This window comes from Taudactylus pleione, unplaced genomic scaffold, assembly GCF_031769625.1.
Source record: "Taudactylus pleione unplaced genomic scaffold, aTauple2 ptg000331l, whole genome shotgun sequence".
Lineage (NCBI taxonomy): Eukaryota > Metazoa > Chordata > Amphibia > Anura > Myobatrachidae > Taudactylus > Taudactylus pleione.
In genome coordinates this window covers 1752990-1774943 of record NW_028284732.1, presented here as the reverse complement: position 1 = coordinate 1774943, position 21954 = coordinate 1752990, and the positions used below count along the sequence as shown (strand labels likewise).

The window sequence follows — 21954 nt, the reverse complement described above, 5'->3', positions numbered from 1 at the left end:
CCCTCCCTCGTCCTCGAACATGCTCAATCTGTCGTTATCGGCAGATTGACCAGCTTGTTCAGGCGATGATTGATGTCGGAAATGACCAGTGGGAGCGCGCATCGCTGGTTGTTTTTGACCTTTTTATGCCCGATTTGTGAGCGATTAATGAGCAGTTGAACGATAACGATGTCGTTATCGTTCAATCGCTCATTTTAATAGCATAGTGGATATGCGGCATTAAAATTTAACCTTTCTTTGTTCACCAAATGTAGTTAATTGCTGAAGCTCAATTACTTGAATCATGTTAGAATGGTAAAGTGGGAATATTAATTGATAATGCAGTCTTGGGGGCATATCTGTGTGACTTGTAGTCACTGTGTATGCTAGCTGAAGGAGAAATGTACAGACATTGCATAACAAATTTTATCTATGCATGGTCTACAGTTTTCACAGTGTAATTCCTTAGTTTTGCCTATTTATGTAAAATTTACAATTTCTTCTATTGGAAGACAAGTATATGGCCTAATTAACCTGTGTGTATGTTACCAATGTGAGTTTATTTCTTCCTACACTAGTAAAAATAAATCTGAATGGTTATCAAGGAAAACCAGATAAATGCGACACTACTCCTATATGAAATGGGCAACCATGGAACACTATTTCTATATGATTTGGGTAACCCTGTGACATTAGCCCTGTATAGTCTAAATTTGTGCATTCAATGCACATGCTACTGTTGTATGATATTGCCCAAACAATTGATGAGCCACATGGTATTTTAAAGGTTCTCCCTATTAACCCTTGGTTCGTCAAGAATTCTTGCACATTAACTTTATAGAAAAGCATCTGAACTCCTGCTAAGATACAGACCAGAGTGTTCTAGAAGCACCAGAGCAGACAGTGACACCCTAGGCAGGAAAGAGGAACTGCACAGGTTGTTACAGGTGCAGGGTGCTCAAAGGAAAACTATAATTCTTTTAAAAACTGATTATTTGGTTGCAGACTTTTTTTTTTCTTCATAATACTATAATACATCTTTTGTGGCATTAGTGACTTTAATGTAATAAATGGTCTGCTCAGCATCATTAAGACTGCATGGTTATGTGTGGCAGTGGAGTTATTCCAGACCTGGACATATTTCCTAAAATTGTTACGTTATGAATTAATTTACATAAAATTTCCAAGCCACATGCAATAATAAGCATGTGGCTATGTCCATTAGCGCTGACCTAGAGAAATATATATAGTGTTAATTCTAGCACCCTGCACCTGTCACAACCCATGCAGTTCTTCCTTCCTGTCTGGGGTGTGGCTCTCTGCTCTGGTGCTTCAGTACACTCATCTGTATATCAGCAGTTTGTTGGATAAACTTAAGCTGGGCATCCACTATGCAATTTTCTGTCAGATATCTGTCCAATCTGGCTGGTTGGAATGAAAAAAAGGAAAACCTGGGCGCCAAGTGTACCTGGGCTGAGTAAGCTCAAAAGGTGTAGCAGCCAATAAGCAGAATTGGAGATGCCTGTCTCCAATACACAAAACAACTAAACCAAAAATTACTGCAAAGGCGCTAAGTGTTCATGAGCTGAGACAAAAACAAAAATATACAATAATAAGCAATATTTATTCATAAAATAACTCCCGGGAGCTCATGTATGTCATCACATAAAAATCACAGACAAACCATACAAAATGTAGAATAAAAAACCACATAAAGATAAAAAATGTCAGGATAAATTAGAGATGAAAAAATGTGTCCATACACCTGCAGTATAAAACACCTGCTTGAGAAAGCAGTTCAGCACGGGGAAACGCCAGAGCTACAGGTGTGTGGCTTTCCTGGGGATCATTCCACCCATTCTACCTTTGCTACACCACTATCCACGTTAGTGCTAGCTTGCCGGAGCAAGCGTCACATTTCTTGGAGCCACATGGCGAATATACCCTGTGTGTGGACTCCAATCACAGGGGCAGATGAGCGAACCAGCGGGGAGCGGCTTCCCGAGGTCACAGTCTTACAGGCGGCTCGGGCTGCCCTTCGCACCTGATACGGGATCCGTGACATCCTTTCCTCCGCTGGAGGCGAATTCAGAGGATCACCCCACAGAACTGTGCCCTTCCTACAGACTGGAGTCTGTCACAGGACTACGGCGGAGTGAGTACCTAGAGCAGATTGCTCATATATCTCCGCAGTATACACACTCGATCTGACTGTGGATAGTTTAAGGAGATTGATCCCCCTATATTAATTGGACACTTCAGTGTTAACGATTTTCCAGCTTTCATCTTCCAGCTGCAATTTATGTAGTGGATACATCAGTGCCATTGACTTTTTAGCTCCCACTGCAGGTGTATGGACACATTTTTTCATCACTAATTTATCCTGACATTTTTTATCTTTATGTGGTTTTTTTATTCTACATTTTGTGTGGTTTGTCTGTGATTTTTATGTGGTTGGAATGAAAACCTGGTAATGTATGGGAGCAAATGACAATTGTCCATTTGCTCACAAACACTGGAAAATAGCCAAAAATGGTTGTTCAGACAATTTTGGTTAAACTTAAAACACACAAATGTAACCATTTTGAACAATTATTTTGTCTTTTTTCAGTGTTTAAAACCATGATTGACTGTCATTTGCTCCCATACATTACTAGTTTTCCATTCCAACCAGACCGATATCTGACAGAAATCGGTATAGTGGATGCCCGTCATTAGTGTCCTAGAAGCACCAGAGCAGAGAGCGACACCCCAGGAAGGAAAGACGCCCACGGCATCTATTCACAGTGAGGATAGAGCTTGGAGCAGCCCAACATCTCCATAAGTGCTTGGCATGTCCCCTAGAGGAAAGAAAATGAGACGTGACATGAAGCCACCCCCTCCCCACCTAGAGTGGCCGCGTGAACATTAGTCGCGCACAGATTGCCCCTTCTCCTGGATGTCGCACAGCACCCGCTTATCACCCAAGAGTCAATATTAATATATGGTTATATAAAGGGTTGTAACCCTACACAGTATAATTTAAAGTGCAATAATTCACAGTCTTGTGACCAATAATAATAGTGTTCCCCATATGGAATAAAAAAAACACACTACACCGGTCTTTTGTCTTCAAATAACTGATAAAATCTATGAATAATAAAGATAGAAACTAGCGCCTACTAGTGTAATATATTAAAATACAATGTTATAGACCATCTGCTCGTTATAAATGTGTTTACCAGACATACGCGAATAGGGAAGCGTATCAGAAATCTTTAAATCTTCAATCAGATTTAAATTCTGCCGGGCAGGTCTGCTGCTTTTTGATGGTTCAAAAAGTTCGGCTGAACCAACAAATCTGCCCAGCAGAATCTACTCCTGGTACACACTTATTTATAAGGGACTATAACATTGTATATTTTAATATATTGCACTAGTAGACGCTTGTCTTTATCTTTTTTTATAGGTCTATTTATGTATGTATGTGTGTGTGTGTGTGTGTGTGTGTGTGTGTGTGTGTGTATATATATATATATATATATATATACACACACACACACACACACACACACACAAACAAACAAAGGGAGAGTGCACTCATAAGTAAAAAGTAACAAACGTTTTACTGCACAACATATGCTCCCATACATTAAAGTTTAAAAAGTTGATCTTAGCTGCAAATCAGTATGATTCCACCATCTGTCAGGATACAGCCCGATCAGAAGCCCGCTCCGATACACAGTGGGTAACGTCAAACACGTCCACGTCACAGGCCACGACCAACGCTTTTCGTCACTATTGACTTCGTCAGGAGTCGATAGTGACGAAACGCGTTGGGAGTGGCCTGTGACGTGGACATATTTGACGTTACCCGCTGTGTACCAGAGCGGGCTTCTGATCGGGCTGTATCCAGAGAGATGGTGGAATCATACTGATTGTGGTCCCCGAATTTTATGAAATTACATAAGGTGAGACCGAGCTCCTTAGAGTGTAGCATAATATATAATTCGGTGCCCACTCATATAAATTACAAAGCATACCGTGTGTGCCTAAAAATTAGGCTTATAGTGATATGTCCTCGGTCAGCAATCTTGCGTTCCTTTATAGTGTAGGGTAATCACTTCACTCCATGTAGGATGATGTAATGGGGAGAAAGAAGTGCTTGCATAGTGTAGTACAGTGGTTCTCAAACTCGGTCCTCAGGACCCACACAGTTCACTTTTTCCAGGTCACCCAGCAGGTGCATTCATTACTCACTGACACATTTTAAAAGATCTACAGGTGCAGCTAACTATTTCACTAGTAATTATGTGAGGAGACCTGCAAAACATGCACTGTTTGGGGTCCTGAGGACCGAGTTTGAGAACCTGTGGTGTAGTATATTTAAAAACTTTTAATTACATACACATAACAAAAAAAAATTCATAATTACAATTTAAAAGTGATTTTGAAAGCTTATCTGAATTGATATAGTGGTCCCAGATAGCGGGGGTCACCACAGCCTCAACGCGTTTCGTCCCTTCCGCCTGTATGGCTGGACTTCGTATATACATACACCCACACAAACATACACCAACATCCAGCAAGAAGCACGGCACTACAGGAGTTTTAAATCCACCAATAATTTTATATATATAAAGCATATTGGTTATGAATACATCGTAATCTTTACCACCTGTCATCAACATTTCCGGGCCGTGTTGGACCCCGTCATCAGGACAGAGGAGGTGTATGTAGGGTGAAGACCTGTAAAAGAATAAAATATAATGATATATTAGTGTTCACAAATACGCGCTATAGCGCGTATTTTACCCGATATCGGGCACTGGGGACTCACTTTTTTAAAGTACCCGGGGACGCGCTGTGCTGTGGCCAATCCCTGACAGCTGGCTGCAGCACAGCACGTCCCCCTGCAGAGACACACAACGAGGTCTGTTAGAGCAGCCAATGAGAGTCAGATAGACTCTCATTGGCTGCTGCTGTCAAGTGTCTGATCCCAGCATCGGCACAGCGTCCCTTCACCATCCACCGCGGCGGGTACCTGGTGAAGGGACTGCCTGGTCCCTTCCACCTGTGTCGGTGGGAGAAGCTTGGCTCCGGGCATGAGCTGAGCGGAGTTCGCTACCCGGAAGCCAAGTAGCGGTGGTTTGGCACTGGCCGCAAGCTTTTGGCTCGCGGTCTAACAGCCAATAGGAGGCAGACGTGATGAGCCAATCGCGGCTCTTCGCCTCGTAGCCCCGCCCACTCGTGGCATCTTGAATAGACGCTGCTGAGCGGGAACGTTCAGTCCGTCTGCGAAAGGTAGGACTGCAGACCTCCCGAAGACAAGTGAGGAGCGGCATGGCAACAGTTCCGGTGGCCGCGCAAGAGGCCAGAAGACTGCGTGATCAAGAAGGAAGAGGCGGAAGACTGAAGCTTAGGACCACCAGGGTTGTCGGGCACTAGGCCCGTGGCATAAATTCAGGCAATAGGCCTGTGGGTATATAGGCGGGCTACATAGGGGGCATTAGGCCCAATTGAACGTATCCCCCCCCCCCCCCTCAAATAGGTGTGTGACCTGGGCATTAGGCCCAGGTCACTAAAGAGCAAATAGGTGGGTCCCCAGTAGTTGACCCACCAATTTGCCCTTTAGTGACCTAATGCCCAGGTCACCCCTATTTGGGGGGCAGCTACCTCCACTGCATAGGGGGTCTTTGAGGCATATGGGGTACTACTGGGGGCACTGCATAGGGGGACTACTACTGGGGGCACTGCATAGGGGGACTACTACTGGGGGCACTGCATAGGGGGGACTACTACTGGGGGCACTGCATAGGGGGTCTGCTACTGGGGGCACTGCATAGGGGGACTAAAGGGCATTAATATGCGGCATCATTTGTAAGGGGTATTACTGCATGGCATAATGTGTAAAGGCCGGGCATTTATCCTTTGATAAATATGCCTATTACCTAAAGCATTATTCATAGGCTAACCATACTATCACTGTAAAACAGGACACATTAATTACAAAGGTTCTGTGACTGGCTGACTTCATGCCTGAATTTCACCTGGTTTTATTGAGCCACCGAACCTGTGTAATCCATGAGTGTCCCAGTTTAAAGTGATGATATGGTAAACCTACTTATTCACTATGGGTTTTGTGAACAGACAAGTCATATTACCTGAAAGATCGTGGAGGCATTAAAACATGCATTTAAGGGGCATGTGGGGGATATCTGATGCTGTTGGGGGTATCAGATGGGCATTTTAGGGGGATGTGGGGAGGTCTGAGAGGTATATGGGGAGCTCTGAAGCATAAATTATGATGGGACCCAGAAATGGTCAGGTAGGACCCAATTTTGTTAAAGTGGTGGGTCCCTGGGACCCACAAATTTTGTCACTCACCGCGATCAGTGTGTGTGTGTGTGTGTATGTGTATTTCTCTTTCATCCAGTAGGGGACACTGGAGGTGCTTATGCTGGGGTATAGAGGCGTGGATAACTGGAGCCGGCACTTTAAACAATTTAGAAGTGAGAAGCTCCTCCCCCTCTATGCCCCATCAGCCCTCAGTTTAGAAAATGTGCCTCTAGGAGCTGGTCACTACATGCTGTGCTCCAGCAAATACATTGAATTTTTTTTTTTTTTTTTTTTTTAGAAGCATCTTTTACACTTCTATAGGTACCCTTCGCCACCTATCTAAAAGGTGGTGTCCGGGTACCTGGCGCCCTGGTGTTTTAGCAAACACCAGGAAGGAGTGCACAGGGCTCATTACAAGAGCTCCTGACAGCTCCTTACCGCCACAGCAAGTCTTCACAACAAGAAGAGAAGACTGCTGACCTGCTGAGAGAAGCTTCCGGGTACACGCAGTGAGTAACAAGCTGCACATCCCCCGGCTCCTGCCCCCGCTGCCCGGCGCTGACACAGCATGCTGCGCTGTGTCAGGTGTGCATAGCGTTGTTAGACAGCGCTGGCAATGTCCCGCTGTCGGCGCTGCCTTGCAGAAGGGGAATTGCTGTGTTAGGGAAGCTGCGTGTACACAGCGCTACACGCGGCTCCCTGCTTCTCCCCTCTCCCCGCTGATACACGTGATGTAGCGCGGAGGGAGAGGCAATGGCCACATAGCAGCCATAATGGAGCCCTTAGGGCATGAAGAAGGGGGTGGAGCCTAATCAGCGCGGGCTCTCTCTCTTCTATGCGCGGCAAGCGGCTGTGTTAAACAGCGTGGCTGACGTTTTTTTTAACTAATACATGCCTGCATCTCTCCCTTATACAGGAAGTGTGCAGCAGATCTGCAGCAGAGGCTGAATTCTCTTGCTCCCCTACCTGTCATACAGTGTGCAGATACAAATTAAGCACAGAAGGCTCTGGTGCTTAATACACTGGGGGTGCAGGGAATCTGATCTGTGGGAAGGGAGTGGGGTGTCTCCTCCTCTGTGTCCCAAGTCAGCCTTCTGCTTTTCTTTACTTCTGTATATACTCTGTCCCTTTGTGTGTGGTGACTGTGTGTATCCATGTCAAACAGAACAAAGGCGTCTCAAAAGATGTTTGTTTGTTCTAGGTGTAACAACAAACTATCCAAGCCACATGCTGCTGGGTCCACGTTATGTGATGCTTGTATAGCAATTGATCCACCTATGGCTAATACTGCCTCACCTGCGCCTACATGGGCCGCTGACATGGTAGGAGTAATGACGGATTTAACGTCTGATTTAGCTGAGGCACGGAAGTCTCAGCCTCCCTGGGTTGCTGGGCTAACCAAGTCTCTTGACACCCTGGTACAAGTTATAGGTACAGCTGTGTCTGCACCCTCCACTTCCCTACAAGGACCAAAACACAAAAGCGTCCTTTATCGACTGTTCTCCAGTCAGAAGAGTCTGACGAGGAATTCCTCGCTACGGAGGATACTGAGGAAGGGGAATTGGAGGAAGCATTACAGGAAGATACCCCTCTAGAATTAGAGTCCACCTCTCCTGGGGTGGAATCTCTTATTTTGGCGGTCAGAAAAATCCTTAACTTACCTGAGGATGTTATGCCTGCATCCCAGGAGTGTGAATTATTTCATGAACAACCAAAGAGTTTGGCGGTTTTTCCGTTCTCACTGCATCTTCAACAACAGCTCTATCTGGAAGCAACCGGATAAACTGTTCCAAATTCCATGCCGGTTTCCTTCTAGCTACCCTTTTCCATCATCCATGATGGAGAAGTGGGAAACACCCCCTCCAGTAGATGCGTCCATCTCCAGTCTTTCTAAAAAAAACAGCACTCCCAGTACCGGGAGCTACAGTACTAGAAGATCCTTCGGATCGTAAATTGGAGACAACGCTAAGATCTATTTATACCGCAGCGGGTGCTCAACTTAGGCCCACCCTTGTTACTGCTTGGGTTAACAAAGCGGTGGTTTGCTGGGCTGACCAGTTGATTACAGGTTTGGACTCGGGTACTTCTAGAGCATAGTTACGCTTACTAGCTGAACATATCCGCGAGTTTGCAGTTTACTTGGGAGAAGCGTCAAAAGATATCAGTTAGATTAGTGCTCGCATATCTGCTTCTGCTATTTCGGGCCGTAGAGCCCTCTGGTTGCGCGCCTGGCATGCGGACGCAGAATCCAAGCGTGCGGTGGAGGGTTTACCATTCAATGGCGACATGCTGTTTGGCCCAGAATTAGACAAATGGATATCCCAGGCCACGGGGGGTAAGTCTTCCTTCCTCCCGTCAACTGCACCGGCTCCCAGACGATCTTACACTGGACCTTCCTTTCATTCCTTTCGTGCACCACATTCCTTTCGTGGTAGAGCCAGAGGTGCTTCCTCCCAAGCAAGAGGCGGCAGAGGTAGAGGTCGCCCACACTCAGTTGCACGTAGACAGGAGCCTAAGCCAGCTGAAAAACAGGTGGCATGACGGTCTTCCGTCCCACCTGGGACCACCTACAGTGGGAGGCCGCCTGCAAAGATTTCAACAAGTTTGGAACCAGACATCTCCAGAGCCGTGGATCCGCAGACTAATTTCCCTGGGGTACCGAATAGAGTTCGAGGTCCCCCCTCCACCTCGGTTCTTGACTAGTCTACCAATACCTGCAGACAAGGCCAGGGTTCTACAGGAGGCTATCCAGTCTCTAGTAGTATCATCTGTGCTAGTCCTGGTTCCAGAACATCAACGAGGTATGGGGTTTTACTCAAACATGTTTTAGTACCCAAACCGGATGGATCGGTCAGGCCCATCTTGAACCTCAAGTCATTGAACCTGTATCTGAAGATGTATCGGTTCAAAATGGAGTCTCTACAGTCCGTTATTGCGAGCTTGGAACCAGGAGAGTTCCTATTATCCATGGATATCAAGGATGCTTATCTCCACGTTCCCATTTGGGAACCACACCAAGCCTTTCTGCGTTTCGCCATATTGAAGGATCATTATCAGTTTCGGGCATTGCCGTTCGGGTTATCCTCGGCTCCCCGCATCTTCACCAAACTCATGTCAGTCATGATTGCTCTCCTTCGGTCATCGGGAGTGAACATAATCTCTTATTTGGACGACCTGTTACTCAAGGCACAGTCGGTATCTCTTCTTACAAGTCATGCCTTACTGACATATCAGACTCTAATCCAACACTGTTGGTTAATAAACTTCAAGGAATCCAATTTCAATCTGTCCCAGACGCCCATGTTTCTGGGCATGATCTTAGATACGGCATCACAGAGGATCTTCCTTCCAATAGACAAGGACCGGGATATCCGGTTGTTAGTTCAGCTGGTCCTCAGACCAAAGAGGGTGTCCCTCCTTCTTTGTCTGCGTCTCCTGGGGAAGATGGCAGTGGCGTTCGAGGCAATACAGTTCGGGCGGTTCCACTCCAGGGTGTTTCAGCTGGACCTACTAACACAGGGGTCAGGGTCTCATCTGCTCCTACATCGCCAGATCCGTCTGAGCCCAGCTACCAGAGTGGCCCTTCTCTGGTGGACACAATCCAACAATCTTCTTGCGGGCCGGAGATTCGGAGTGTGGGACTGGATCATCATAACAACGGATGCCAGCCTTCGAGGATGGGGAGCTGTAGTACTCGATTATCATTTACAGGGTCGATGGTCCCCTCTAAAACAAAAGTGGCCCATAAATGTGTTGGAACTCAGAGCGATCTACAATGCTCTGATAGAGGCGACAGAGTTTCTAAGAACTCGTCCGGTAAGAGTTCAGTCCGACAATGCGACGGCCTTCGCGTACATCAACCGCCAAGGAGGGACTCGGAGTCGCATGGCCAGGCGAGAAGTAACTCAGATTCTCAGGTGGGCCGAGAGCCAGTCAGTAATCCTGTCGGCGGTATGCATCCCGGGTGTGGACAACTGGGAAGCAGATTACCTAAGCCGACAGGATATCCACCCCGGGGAATGGAAGCTTCATCCAGACGTGTTCAACGCGCTGATACGTCGATGGGGATGTCCTCAGGTGGACCTCATGGCGTCACGATTGAATCGTCAGCTCCCGGTATACGTGTCAAGAACTCGAGATCCGCAGGCAGTGGCAGTAGATGCTCTCACAGTTCCATGGAACTACGACTTGGTTTACCTCTTTCCTTCGATTCCACTTCTTCCTCGACTGCTAAAAAGGATAAAACACGAGTCAGCCTCTGTCATTCTCGTGGCTCCAAACTGGCCTCGGAGGAGTTGGTTCGCGGACCTTCGGTCCCTATTGTCAGACGATCCGTGGCCCCTTCCTCTGCGCCCGGATCTGCTACATCAAGGTCCTTTAGTACACCCCAACCTAGCGCAACTGCGTTTAACGGGGTGGCTCTTGAAACCGATATCCTAAGACGCAGAGGAATCCCAGACTCTGTCATTCCCACCATGCTACGTGCCAGGAAACCAGTTTCTGCTGCGCATTATCACCGCATCTGGCGCTCTCATATCTCGTGGTGTTCCAGTCGGGATCTTCCATCTAGGACTTTTCGGTTGGTCTGGATTCTGGCCTTCGTCTTGGAACTTTAAAGGTGCAGGTTTCTGCCCTTTCCATTTTCTTTCAACGGAAATTGGCCCTCATTCCTGAGGTGCAGACGTTTCTTCAGGGGGTCTTGCGGGTGCAGCCTCCTTTTGTGCCTCCGATTGCTTCCTGGGACTTGAACTTAGTGCTTTTGTTTCTTCAGTCGTCCACGTTTGAACCTTTGGAAGAGGTTGATATTAAGTACTTGTCTTGGAAGACGGTCCTTCTCTTGGCTCTAGCTTCGGCTCGTAGAGTTTCGGAATTGGGTGCTCTGTCCTATAAGCAGCCACCTTACCTTGTGTTTCATGCTGATAGGGCGGAACTCCGGACGGTAGCCGCCTTCCTTCCCAAGGTAGTGTCGGCTTTTCATATTAATCAGCCTATTGTGGTACCGTCTTTGGTGGAGGACTCTGGTGGTTCTTCTACCTTGGATGTGGTTAGAGCTCTCCGCATGTATGTTGACAGGACTGCTTCCCTCCGTAAGTCTGAGTCACTTTTTGACCTCTATGATGCGGTTCGGAGGGGTTGGCCAGCGTCTAAGCAGACTTTGGCACGTTGGATCCGACTGACTATTCATCAGGCTTATGTTGGTGCCGAACGCCGGCCTCCTTCGTCCATTTCGGCTCATTCCACACGTTCTGTGAGTGCGTCCTGGGTGGCTGGTAGGGGAGCCTCCACGTCACAGTTGTGCCGTGCGGCCACTTGGTATTCTGTGCACACGTTTGTCAAGTTTTACAAATTTGATACGTTCGCGGTTTCGGCATCCCGTTTTGGCCGTCTTGTTCTGCAGGCCCCGCAGAGCGCTCCCGCCCGTAGGGAAAACTTTGGGACGTCCCCATCGTAAGCACCTCCAGTGTCCCCTAGTGGATGAAAGAGAAAATGGGATTTTGGTACCTACCGGTAAATCCTTTTCTCTGATTCCACAGGGGACACTGGACGCCCACCTCTGCGCTCTTAGCCTGCCTGTTAGGTTTGTTCCATATGTTGTATGTTTTGATTATTGTGTGTTCTCTCCCTTTTTACTCCGCTTGTTCTCCTCTGTCTTCATTTTCTAAACTGAGGGCTGATGGGGCATAGAGGGGGAGGAGCTTCACACTTCTAACTTATTTAAAGTGCCGGCTCCAGTTATCCACGCCTCTATACCCCAGCGTAAGCACCTCCAGTGTCCCCTGTGGAATCAGAGAAAAAGTACCAAAATCCCATTATATATATATATATATATATATATATATATATATATATATATATATATATATATATATATAGTGTGTAAAAATAGACACACAGTGGATATTTTGGATTTTTAGTTCTGGGCAGGACACGCTTTGCCCTCATGGCATGTATTCCACCAGGTTCTAGAAACATTCCTTATGGATTTAGGTACATGATGGCATCACCCAGTTACTTTAATCGACTGCACAATCATGCTGTGAAACTCCCGTTCTATCACATGCCCAATGTGCTCTATTGGATTAATTTTCTGGTGACTTTGCAGGCCCTTGGGGAACACTGTTTTGTTTCTCGTGTTTGTGGAACCAGCTTGAAATTACTTGTGCTTTTTGACGTGTGTTCTTCTGCTGGAAGTAACAATTAGATGCCATGTATGTTGTGGTCATAAAGAGATGTACATTGTCTGCAACAATACTCAGACCGTGGCCATACAGATATGCTCAGTTGGTATTAAGGTGCCTAATGTGTGCCACGAAAACATTGCCCACACCATTCCAGCAACACCAGCATGGACCATATTTTGACCATGCGATCTCAATGTTGATACATAAGTAGAGTTTTAGTGAGCATGTGCCCACAGTAGCTTTAGTTTTTTCTTCTTAGTCAGTAGGAGTCAAACTTAAGGTGCGTACACACTAGACAACTTGCAAAAGACGCAATGTCGTCAATGATTTCTCTTGAACTCCCCTGCACTCCCAGACAAACTATATCTGGCATAAACTGTCCAATCTGACAAACGTTCTGACCAATGACCTGAATCTTGTTAACAAGATTGGCAGGTCTTGCCTGCTCTAGGCGAGATCTGAAGATGCGATGTACGACGCATCGTGATTGTGAGTGGACACTCACGATTTCAACATATTTAACACGATTATCATTCCAATGCGTCAAAATTGGGCAAATCTTGCAATATATGGTCTAGTGTGTATGCACATTTAGTGTTGTCTTTTACAGTTTAGATCCTGCACTTCAAATTTTGATGTGCTGTGCATTCAGGGATGTTCTTCTGCCTAGTTATGAGTTACTGTCACTTTCTCTCATCTTGAACCAGTCTTTCCATTCCTCATAACCTTCTTTCCATTCCTCGTAACCTATCTCATTAACCAATAGTTTTTGCCCACAGAACTGCCGCTCAATGGATGTTTTTTTTGCTTTACTCACAATTCTCTGTTAACTTTAGAGAATGTTGTGCGAGAACATCCCTGGGAATCTGCAATTTCTTAGATTCTCAATTCACCTCTGGTACCAACAATTTAGATGTTTCTTACCCATTCTTATGTTTTGTTGGAACAACAACTGGACCACTTGATCATTTTAGCATGCTTTTTATGTATTGAGTTACTGCCGCATGATTGGCTGATTAGGCACACCTGCTTATTAATGTAAATATCTATTCATCTGATATTTTTGTCACTTATATTTTCTTGATTTTTTTTTTTTTAGAAATGCTTATTGTGTGTTTTTGTTTTTCTCATTTATTGGGTGGAATTCAATTGTTTCCAGCCCCCATCGCTATTCAATTGTTGCTCCTGTCGGGCGCAATCAGCTGCCAGCGCTCCATTTCAGCTCACAGCCCCAGAGGGGTGCGAGCTGAAATTGGTGAAAAGTGACCTGTTTGGGCGCCCAAACAGCACTTTTCGCGATCGCGCCCAGCACTTTGGTCGGGGTTAGTTGATTTACACGACTAAACCTGACCACTTTGGGCGCGCTCAGCGCGAAAAGCTGGAACAATTGAATAGCGTCCAGCGATCTCCCGTCATTTTAGACGGGAGATCCGGGCCGCGAAAACAATTGAATTCCGCCCTTCATATCTGTCCAATTTCATGACAAGAACTCTGAAATTAGTATATGGTAGATTCTGTTGTATTCTGTGACATTTTACTATAATTCTCTAAAGGGGCCTATCCACTAGGCGGCCTGAAAGACTTAACCTCTAGCGTTCAGACCTTCTGGTCGCCGAGGTGTGGTGTCCGCACTGAATGGCGTTCAGTGCACGTCATTCAGTGCAGGAGCCCAACCTCCTATCTCTGAACATGCCGAACCTGACGAGAGTCGTCAGGTTGACTGGCATGTTCAGTAGATAGTCGGGGTTGGCAAGTACCCAGCGTGCACGCGCATCGCTGTTCCTTGCCAGCTATCCATTACACGACTTTGTGTACTGACTGGTTTTGGTCGGATTGTTCACAAAGTCGTGTAATGGATAGGCCCCTTAATAGAGAGCTATGGCGGTTCTAAAAGACATTGGATACCATTAGACAAAATGATTGCAGAAATTCATGGTTTCATTATTTCTTGTTTAACAAGTCTGAAAGTCAAATGGAGTCGCTGGTCTTTCTAGGACACTGTGGGCCTGATTTAGAGTTGGGAGCAAATTACACATTGGAAACTTGCACTCCTTGCATTGTAACATGATTTGTTCCAGGAGCAAATACCTTTTTGTCTACATTTTTTCCCTCATTTGTTCCCAACAATGAATCAGGCTTTGTGTGTCCAGGGAAATCTTTCAGATTTTATTTAAGGGCAATTTTATCTTGTTTGTACATGTTTTGCGACATACCCTATTAAAAATTAGACTTTCTTATCTAAAAATGTCAGTGCACCAGTGACTGTTTATATTTACATCTACAACTTGTTTAAATCTACAGATAAAATAAGACACTTTTTAAATGACACCAAAAAACAATTTGACACTACTGATATAAGCACTTCTCCATTTTGCCAGTGTTTTACAATGGTACTGTCAGTTCATTTCTCTGTGCCTTTCTCACACTGGCCCTTTATACTGTGTCCCTGTTATTAGTTGTACTAGTGGGACTGCATCCACAACATTAGTCTGCCTTGTTCATACAGCTGCATTTATAATCTGTTCTTGCAAGACAAGAGGGATGCTTATTATTGCTTTGATTGGCCCATTTTCCCCCATGTGACTTGTCTCCATGGACTGATATTGGGTTTCTGTAAAGAATGGCTTCTCCTTTTGTGATTATATTTCTCTTAATAATCAGCTATTTCACAGGCCGTTAAGCCCAAGGGCCCTTCCCCCACAGTTGCTTGAGTTCTGCAATTGCATGGCTGCATAAATCAGTGGAAATACTGCTTCTATGAAAAGCAGTATAGAATACACTATTTATGAGGTGGAATGTAAGAAATAAGCTTTAGAATTGCAGAATAAGCATGCTCATTGAGACTTTATACAAGCGATAGAAGTGAAAATGTTTAGAAAATATTGCTAGTACATTAGTCTTTGTGACGGAATCGGGATAAAATACCGGCAGAGGAGATCCCGGCTGTCAGTACAATGACAGTGGCATACAGCTTGTTCGAATCCTGACAGGGGAACAGTAGGTACTGCTCCCCTGTCCTATTTACTCCCCAACCCTCCTTTTTTTGTACCCTCATACTAATCCTCCCTGCCCCGCACCCTAACCTTCCCGGTAAGTGCCTAAACCTAACCCTCTCCCCTTAGTGCCTACCCCCCCTCCCACAGCCTAACCCTAAGTCCCCCGTGGGCTGTCTAAAACTTGACCCCTCCCTTCCACACGGCTGATAATTACCTTGCCCTGGTCTCCTTACAATCGGGCTGCCGGGATTCCGACGTCTGCATCCCCAGTCATGTTGGGATTCCGACGCCGGTGATTGAAATTCCGTCAGTCGGCATCCCGATCGTAGGGATATTACCCGCATCCCGTTGTGATTACTTGTCTTGTTTTAACCACAGTAACTGGCAAATTGTTTTTCCCAACTGCTCCGAAGTTGTCATTTTTTTTTTTAATGATTGAATTAGGTCAAGAATATCTATTTAATACTTATCCAGCATGTTTTTATAAAAAAACATTTTTAAACTATTAACATGAACATTGAAATGTACCATTTTGGACATCAATTTATCGGACCATGGATGTCTGTTACATCACAACTTTTATTTCCAACAGCTGCTACTCTGCGCATCTGCCAGGTACGCACTGGGTTGCTGAGTGGTGTTAGTTTACATTTACACGGTGGCTGCTCCTCTCTGCAGACGCTGGATGGGTGGGGTACTGTGTGCTGAGCGATCAGTAATTAGGTAGTACGGCAGACACTGGGGTATGGTGTAGGGACGCAGAGGGGCCAGGAGGTCCCTCAGCTATTGGCGGCTGCTGGAAGTTTTTAAAAAGTTATTTAGAAAGTGTGGTGAAGGCTGTATTGGTAGCAGCTTTTCACTTTATGGTTGCTTACTTTTAATAATTTTCCTCAAATTAAATGCTGGAAGTTTATCATCTTTTAGCCACCCACTGTGCGTTACTGATGGGTCGCATTTTTGCGTCCATGTCTGTTAACGCACAGCCTGGCAGACGATGCGACCACACCAAGTAAGTGGTTAACTAAATCCCTGTACTTAACCTATCCATTGTGTCATGCAAAACAGATGCACAGTTCTACGAATTTTTTTCAGAATTTCCTGCTTTCACTTATAACAGTCACTGGCTATGGGCTACTGTCAACTAACATGTTATCCTCCATATATTAAAAGCTCATTGGCAAAATATATTTGCCTGTGATGTTTCTTCCGACAAATATGCTGGGTACGCATTGAGACGACAGATCGTTCAGCAGACCGCAGACCAGTCCGCCATCAGATCGGTCAGTTGGTAAGCTATACACACTTACCATTGGCCACTCACTATATCTGGGCTGACATAACATTTAAATTTTCCCAACCAGTTGAGATGTTGGCAGTCCCTGCTGCAAGTGTACAGTTGGTCGGCTGGTCGCACGTACACACATGCTGATGCACTGATATATCTTTCAGATAAATCTGCATTGGCTGTGTTGCAGGACTGACCTGATTGGTCTGAACGACATAATTTACAGATATATCAGGTGTACACACCCACCGATGCACTTGAGATATATATCGTTCTTTGAATGAATTATATTTCGACAAGTGTGTCCCCAGCATTAGGTTTTCAACTTGGTGTTTTGTTGTCTAATTTCTTGTCATGTAACAACTTTTTTTGGAAGTAAATGCCTGAGTTTGCTACATTGGGGGCGATTCAAGTCAACGCAGATTGAATAGCGCCGGGAGCGAGATCCCAGAGCTATTCAATTCAGTGCGCTGTGTGGTTGGAGAATGCCGGTTATCGCGGTCATCGCGCTTAACAAGGGTCTTAAGGAGCAGTAAACGGCATTCTCTGACCAAAGTGCCGGGAGCGCGGCTGTTAGCACCGCGCTATGTAGAAAAACAGCCGCACACCCGGCACTGTGGTCGGATTTCTCTTTGCATCCCCAGGGGGCTGCAAGTAGAAATCTTTAGTGCGCCCAAACAGTGCGGTGTATTTAATGTACTTACATAGAAATGATTATACTAAAATTGTATCTATATTCTATGTGTTTTGTGTATTTCTTTTTCTTTTTTTTTTTTTCTCTCTCTCTCATGATAGAGCAGGGATGGGGAACCTTTTTTATGCCGAGGGCCATTTTGATATATAACATTATTTGCGGGCCTGGTGCAGGCCACGCCCCCTCCGTGTGATGTTACATGGGGCGGGGCCACAATCGCCAGTGATTACAGCAATGCTTGGGGCATCCAGAGGATGCACCAGGGAGCTGTAAGGGCAGCGGTGTGACTGTCTGAAGCATCCTAAGAACACTCCAGGCGGCACTGCTGCATAGATTCTGGCCACAGGGTGCCATTCTAGGCACCCTGCTATTCAGATGAGGCTAGCAGAAAAAAAGCTCAGAGGGCCAGACCAAATGATTCCCGAGGGCCTTATATGGCCCCCGGGCCTGAGGTTCCCCATCCCTGATATAGAGTGAATAACTGTTTACCTGGACAAACCATGTAACAATGGAATACATGCATTTTTGCATGCGAGGTAAATACTGGCTGCTTTTGCAGATGCTGGACAGCTTTATTTTTACACTGCAATTTAGATTTCAGTTTGGACACACCCCTCTGGTGGGTATCCACTTACAGATATACAAACGAGAGCACGATTACGACATTGCAATCGTGCTCTCGTTTGTATATCTAGTGATGTACCTAGACTGAATGGTCACTCGTTCAGTCCAGGCACATTCCTCATCCCCGCACATGCTGAACCTGACGAGATCGTCAGGTTGACCAGCATGTACGGGCGATGTCGGAATCGACCAGCGGGCACATGCATCGCTGGTCACTTCCGACCAAAACATGCCCTATGCATGCACGATTTGCAAGCGATTGCACGATAATGACGTCGTTATCGTGCAATCGCTTGGTTAAATCGCTAAGTGGATACCCCCCTTTACTCTATTCCCAAATCTCAATCAGGCCCTTGATCTGCAAAGGGCACAAAATGCAATAATATTCCAGGTTGGGTGAAGGTGGAATTTGTGCTCAACCACGAAAGAGTTACTACATGTAATTAAAGTTAGTGATTCTTCTTCCAGTCTGTAAAGGGGTTAAATTTTTAACTCCCTCATAAACTTATTCTTTCAGCCCTCCACTTTAGCCAGAAATGGGAAGTGCATTTTGAATTTCAAGGCACAGGATACTCAATAAATTGGATGACTTGCATAGTGTGACTTACCTGCTGTAAATAGTGACTGGGCACTTGCTGCAATATCAGAAGCCATATTGCGCAGTGTATGACCTCTAAAACTAGCCCCATAATCTGATCAAAATCATCATTGTTAATGTTTAAGTCCAGACTTCATTGCCGTACCCCAGGGTTACCAAAAGAGGTCCTAGTCTTGGCCCATACATTGAATGGTTAGACTTCAATCATTTTGGCGACCTGCACTTGCTTACAGACATTGGGCACATCAAGGTCGAGCAGCATGTGTGGCTGGTTTAAGACGTTGACATACTAGGCATGCTAGATTAGAACAGAAATGTTCCAAGCAGAACATAGAAATATACTGAGTGTGCTGACCTTGCTGGTCAGTACCCTCAACACTTGTGTATTAGTGAGGACAGAACTGTATATTACAGGGAAGTCTCATGATGTGAGGAGATACTTTTTTAATTGACTCTAGGGGGTAAATTTACTAAGATGGGAGTTCTATTTAAGAAGTGATGTTGTCCATAGCAGCCAATCAGATTCCAGGTATTATCTTCTGGAAGGTGTTAGATAAATGAGAAGTAGAATCTAATTGGTTGCTATGGGCAACATCACTTCTTGAATAGAACTCCCATCTTAGTAAATTTACCCCTAGTACACTGGAACATTTATTTGAAACTTTGGCTTGGTAGTTGTGAGTTCATGATTATGATCTGAACACTATCTCTGATATTCCCCCCCTCCCTAAACACACACGCACACTTTATTTAAGAAGAGCCACTTTCCCCTGTGTAGCTCACTAGGGAGTCTCCCAGTAGCCGTACTGAAAAGCCAGATCGGCATAACTGTAAAGGAGAGCGTTGTCAGCACTACTGGACTAAACCTTTCTTAGCAACTTAGGGGTCTATTTACTAAGTAGTGTTAGGAGACAGCGTGAAAAGTGATAAGGTACCAGCCAATCAGCTCCCAACTATCATCTCACAGGCTGTGTTTGAAAAATGACAGTTGGGAGCTGATTGGCTGGCACCTTATCTCTTTTCACGCTGTCTCCTAACCCTACTTAGTAAATAGACCCCTTAAGCAGTTAGGTTGTAGTGTATAGGGCATCTGACTAGTTCACTACATCACGGGACCCTCCACTGCTTCCAAGCTGACAGTTTTGTCCTTATAGATGGAGCCTAGCTAAAGTTGAGGGTTTTTCTTTAAGTAAGTACCCATTTAACAAAATAGTTATTTTAGCTAATTATGTGCTTTTGTTTTTGCAGGCAAGGCTTTCCACAGTCCATAAGGTCTAGATTGAACGTGGATTCCTAAAGTACAGCATTCAAGAAAAGTGTCTTATTAACATATTTCCATATACTTTACAGTGACTCTAAACATTTAGAAATGTTGCGTCCTTCAAACCTTCAGGCTGACCCAATGGGTCAGGCAGCCAACTCCTGCCAAAAATTGCTGGATGGTCGCGCTTCAGACATTTCTGGGATGGGACTTGATGACCCATTGCGAGTTGGCATTCCAACTTCATTTTACCATAGTGCAAATCAAGAACTTGATCTGTCAAATAAGCAATTCAAAAGAGAGACTGGTGGACCTTATTCAGTTATGATGGACACTAAAGTAGGCAAGCCACATCTCCTTGAACAAGAACAGACATTTTTTAGGGACATTAAGCCAGCCAATGAGGTTCGACCTGTTAAGGGAGAGAGACAGAATTCTGGAGAATCGGACGACGATGATGATGACGACGACGATGACGAGGAAGAAGATGATGAGGATGATGTGAATTACAAGAGAGAACAGATAATTGTGGAAGTGAACCTTAATAACCAAACATTAAATGTCTCCAAAGCAGATAAAGGGGTTGCTAAGGAGTCTTCCCACATGAAAACCAGTAGTGATGATGAGGGAGGTGAATCTGGAGAGGATGAGCAGGACAGTCATGAGGATGAAGAAAATGAATCCCAATCTGTTGGAGATCAGACCAATATGGAACATGTGAACCAGGACCAAAAAACTGAAAACTCCAAAATGTTGGCTAGTGATGGAACTACACTTGCCAACCCCAATAATGAACAGGTTAAAAGTGAGGCTCCCAAGCGCAAGAAGAAGACTCCCAAAGAACCTAAATCACCTACCGACAAGGGAAAGGTTGAGGAGAAAGAGACCCTTACCTGTGACAAATGTCCTCGGGTTTTCAACACACGATGGTATCTGGAAAAACATATGAATGTTACGCATCGGCGGATGCAAATTTGTGATAAGTGTGGCAAGAAGTTTGTCCTGGAAAGTGAGTTGTCTCTCCATCTTCAGACAGACTGTGAGAAAAACATTCAGGTATGTCTAACATCAGATACTATTCCTGTTACATTATACAACCTGAGTGTTATGAAATGTCTTTTGCTAATAAGGTTCATTTACACTCCTGTTAGAGGTGCGAGTTGCTTTGAATTATAGGACTGAAGACGACTGTAATGGAAGAAGTATAACAGACATGCAGCACATGAAATACACAATGCATTAATAGCATCCTTCTGTGGAAGTTAGCTGTGTTTGATCATTATGACCTCCTTTTGCATAGAGGGCACAGAACAGAAAGCAGGTCAGACTAGTTGAGAGCACCCTTAAGCTTTAGCATTCCTCGTGCAGGCAGACATTTAGTTTTCTGAACTAATATTCATGATACAGTCTATAAATTTACAAGGAACCAAGTGACATCAGTAGACTGGATTGTTAATTTTGAATCTGTAGGTTGTGTCCTTATTGACATTGGCTTAACCCAAAGATTCCCAAACTCGGTCCTGAAAGCACCCTAATAGTCCAGGTATTAAGGATATCCATGCTTGACTGTAGGTGACTTAATTAGTACCTTTAGTCAATTTGATTGAACCATGGATATCTCTAGAACCTGAGTTGGGGTGCCTTGAGGACCATGTTTTGGAACCGCTGGCTTAACCTACAGATAGCTGCCTCCAATGGGCAGGCAACAGATACTATTTTGCTGCTATCACCGCTAAGCTGCCGCTGTTACATTCAGTACATAAATTAAATACATCTTTCCTTGATTTATTTACTCTTTTCATTTATGTAAATTAGATTTTTAAGATTTTTTTAGTCTTGGAAGTTTTTTTTTTTTTCAATTTATTATGCATTTCCACTTAATTGCCTAATGTAACAATATGTACTTCTAGGTTCTAAACTGCTTGCTTTGAGCCCTACTAATTGTTGATATTACACTTAAATTTAGTAAGAGATTTGTGGCCATGCTTTTAGGTGGACTTTAAGGAATCTGCCAAAC

The 21954-nt window shown here is 44.9% G+C and overlaps 1 protein-coding gene across 3 annotated transcripts in view; it reads left to right on the top strand.

Annotated features, from left to right (window-relative positions):
- The window catches only part of ZNF652 (zinc finger protein 652), a 74648-nt gene that overhangs the window by 8684 nt on the left and 44010 nt on the right, over positions 1-21954 (top strand). For all 3 annotated transcript variants that reach the window (XM_088443575.1, XM_088443577.1, XM_088443576.1), the window contains exon 2: positions 19925-20993. In XM_088443575.1, coding sequence (XP_088299701.1) covers positions 20046-20993 — 948 coding nt within the window. In that variant the 5' untranslated portion in view covers positions 19925-20045. The remainder of the gene's footprint in view (positions 1-19924; positions 20994-21954) is intronic.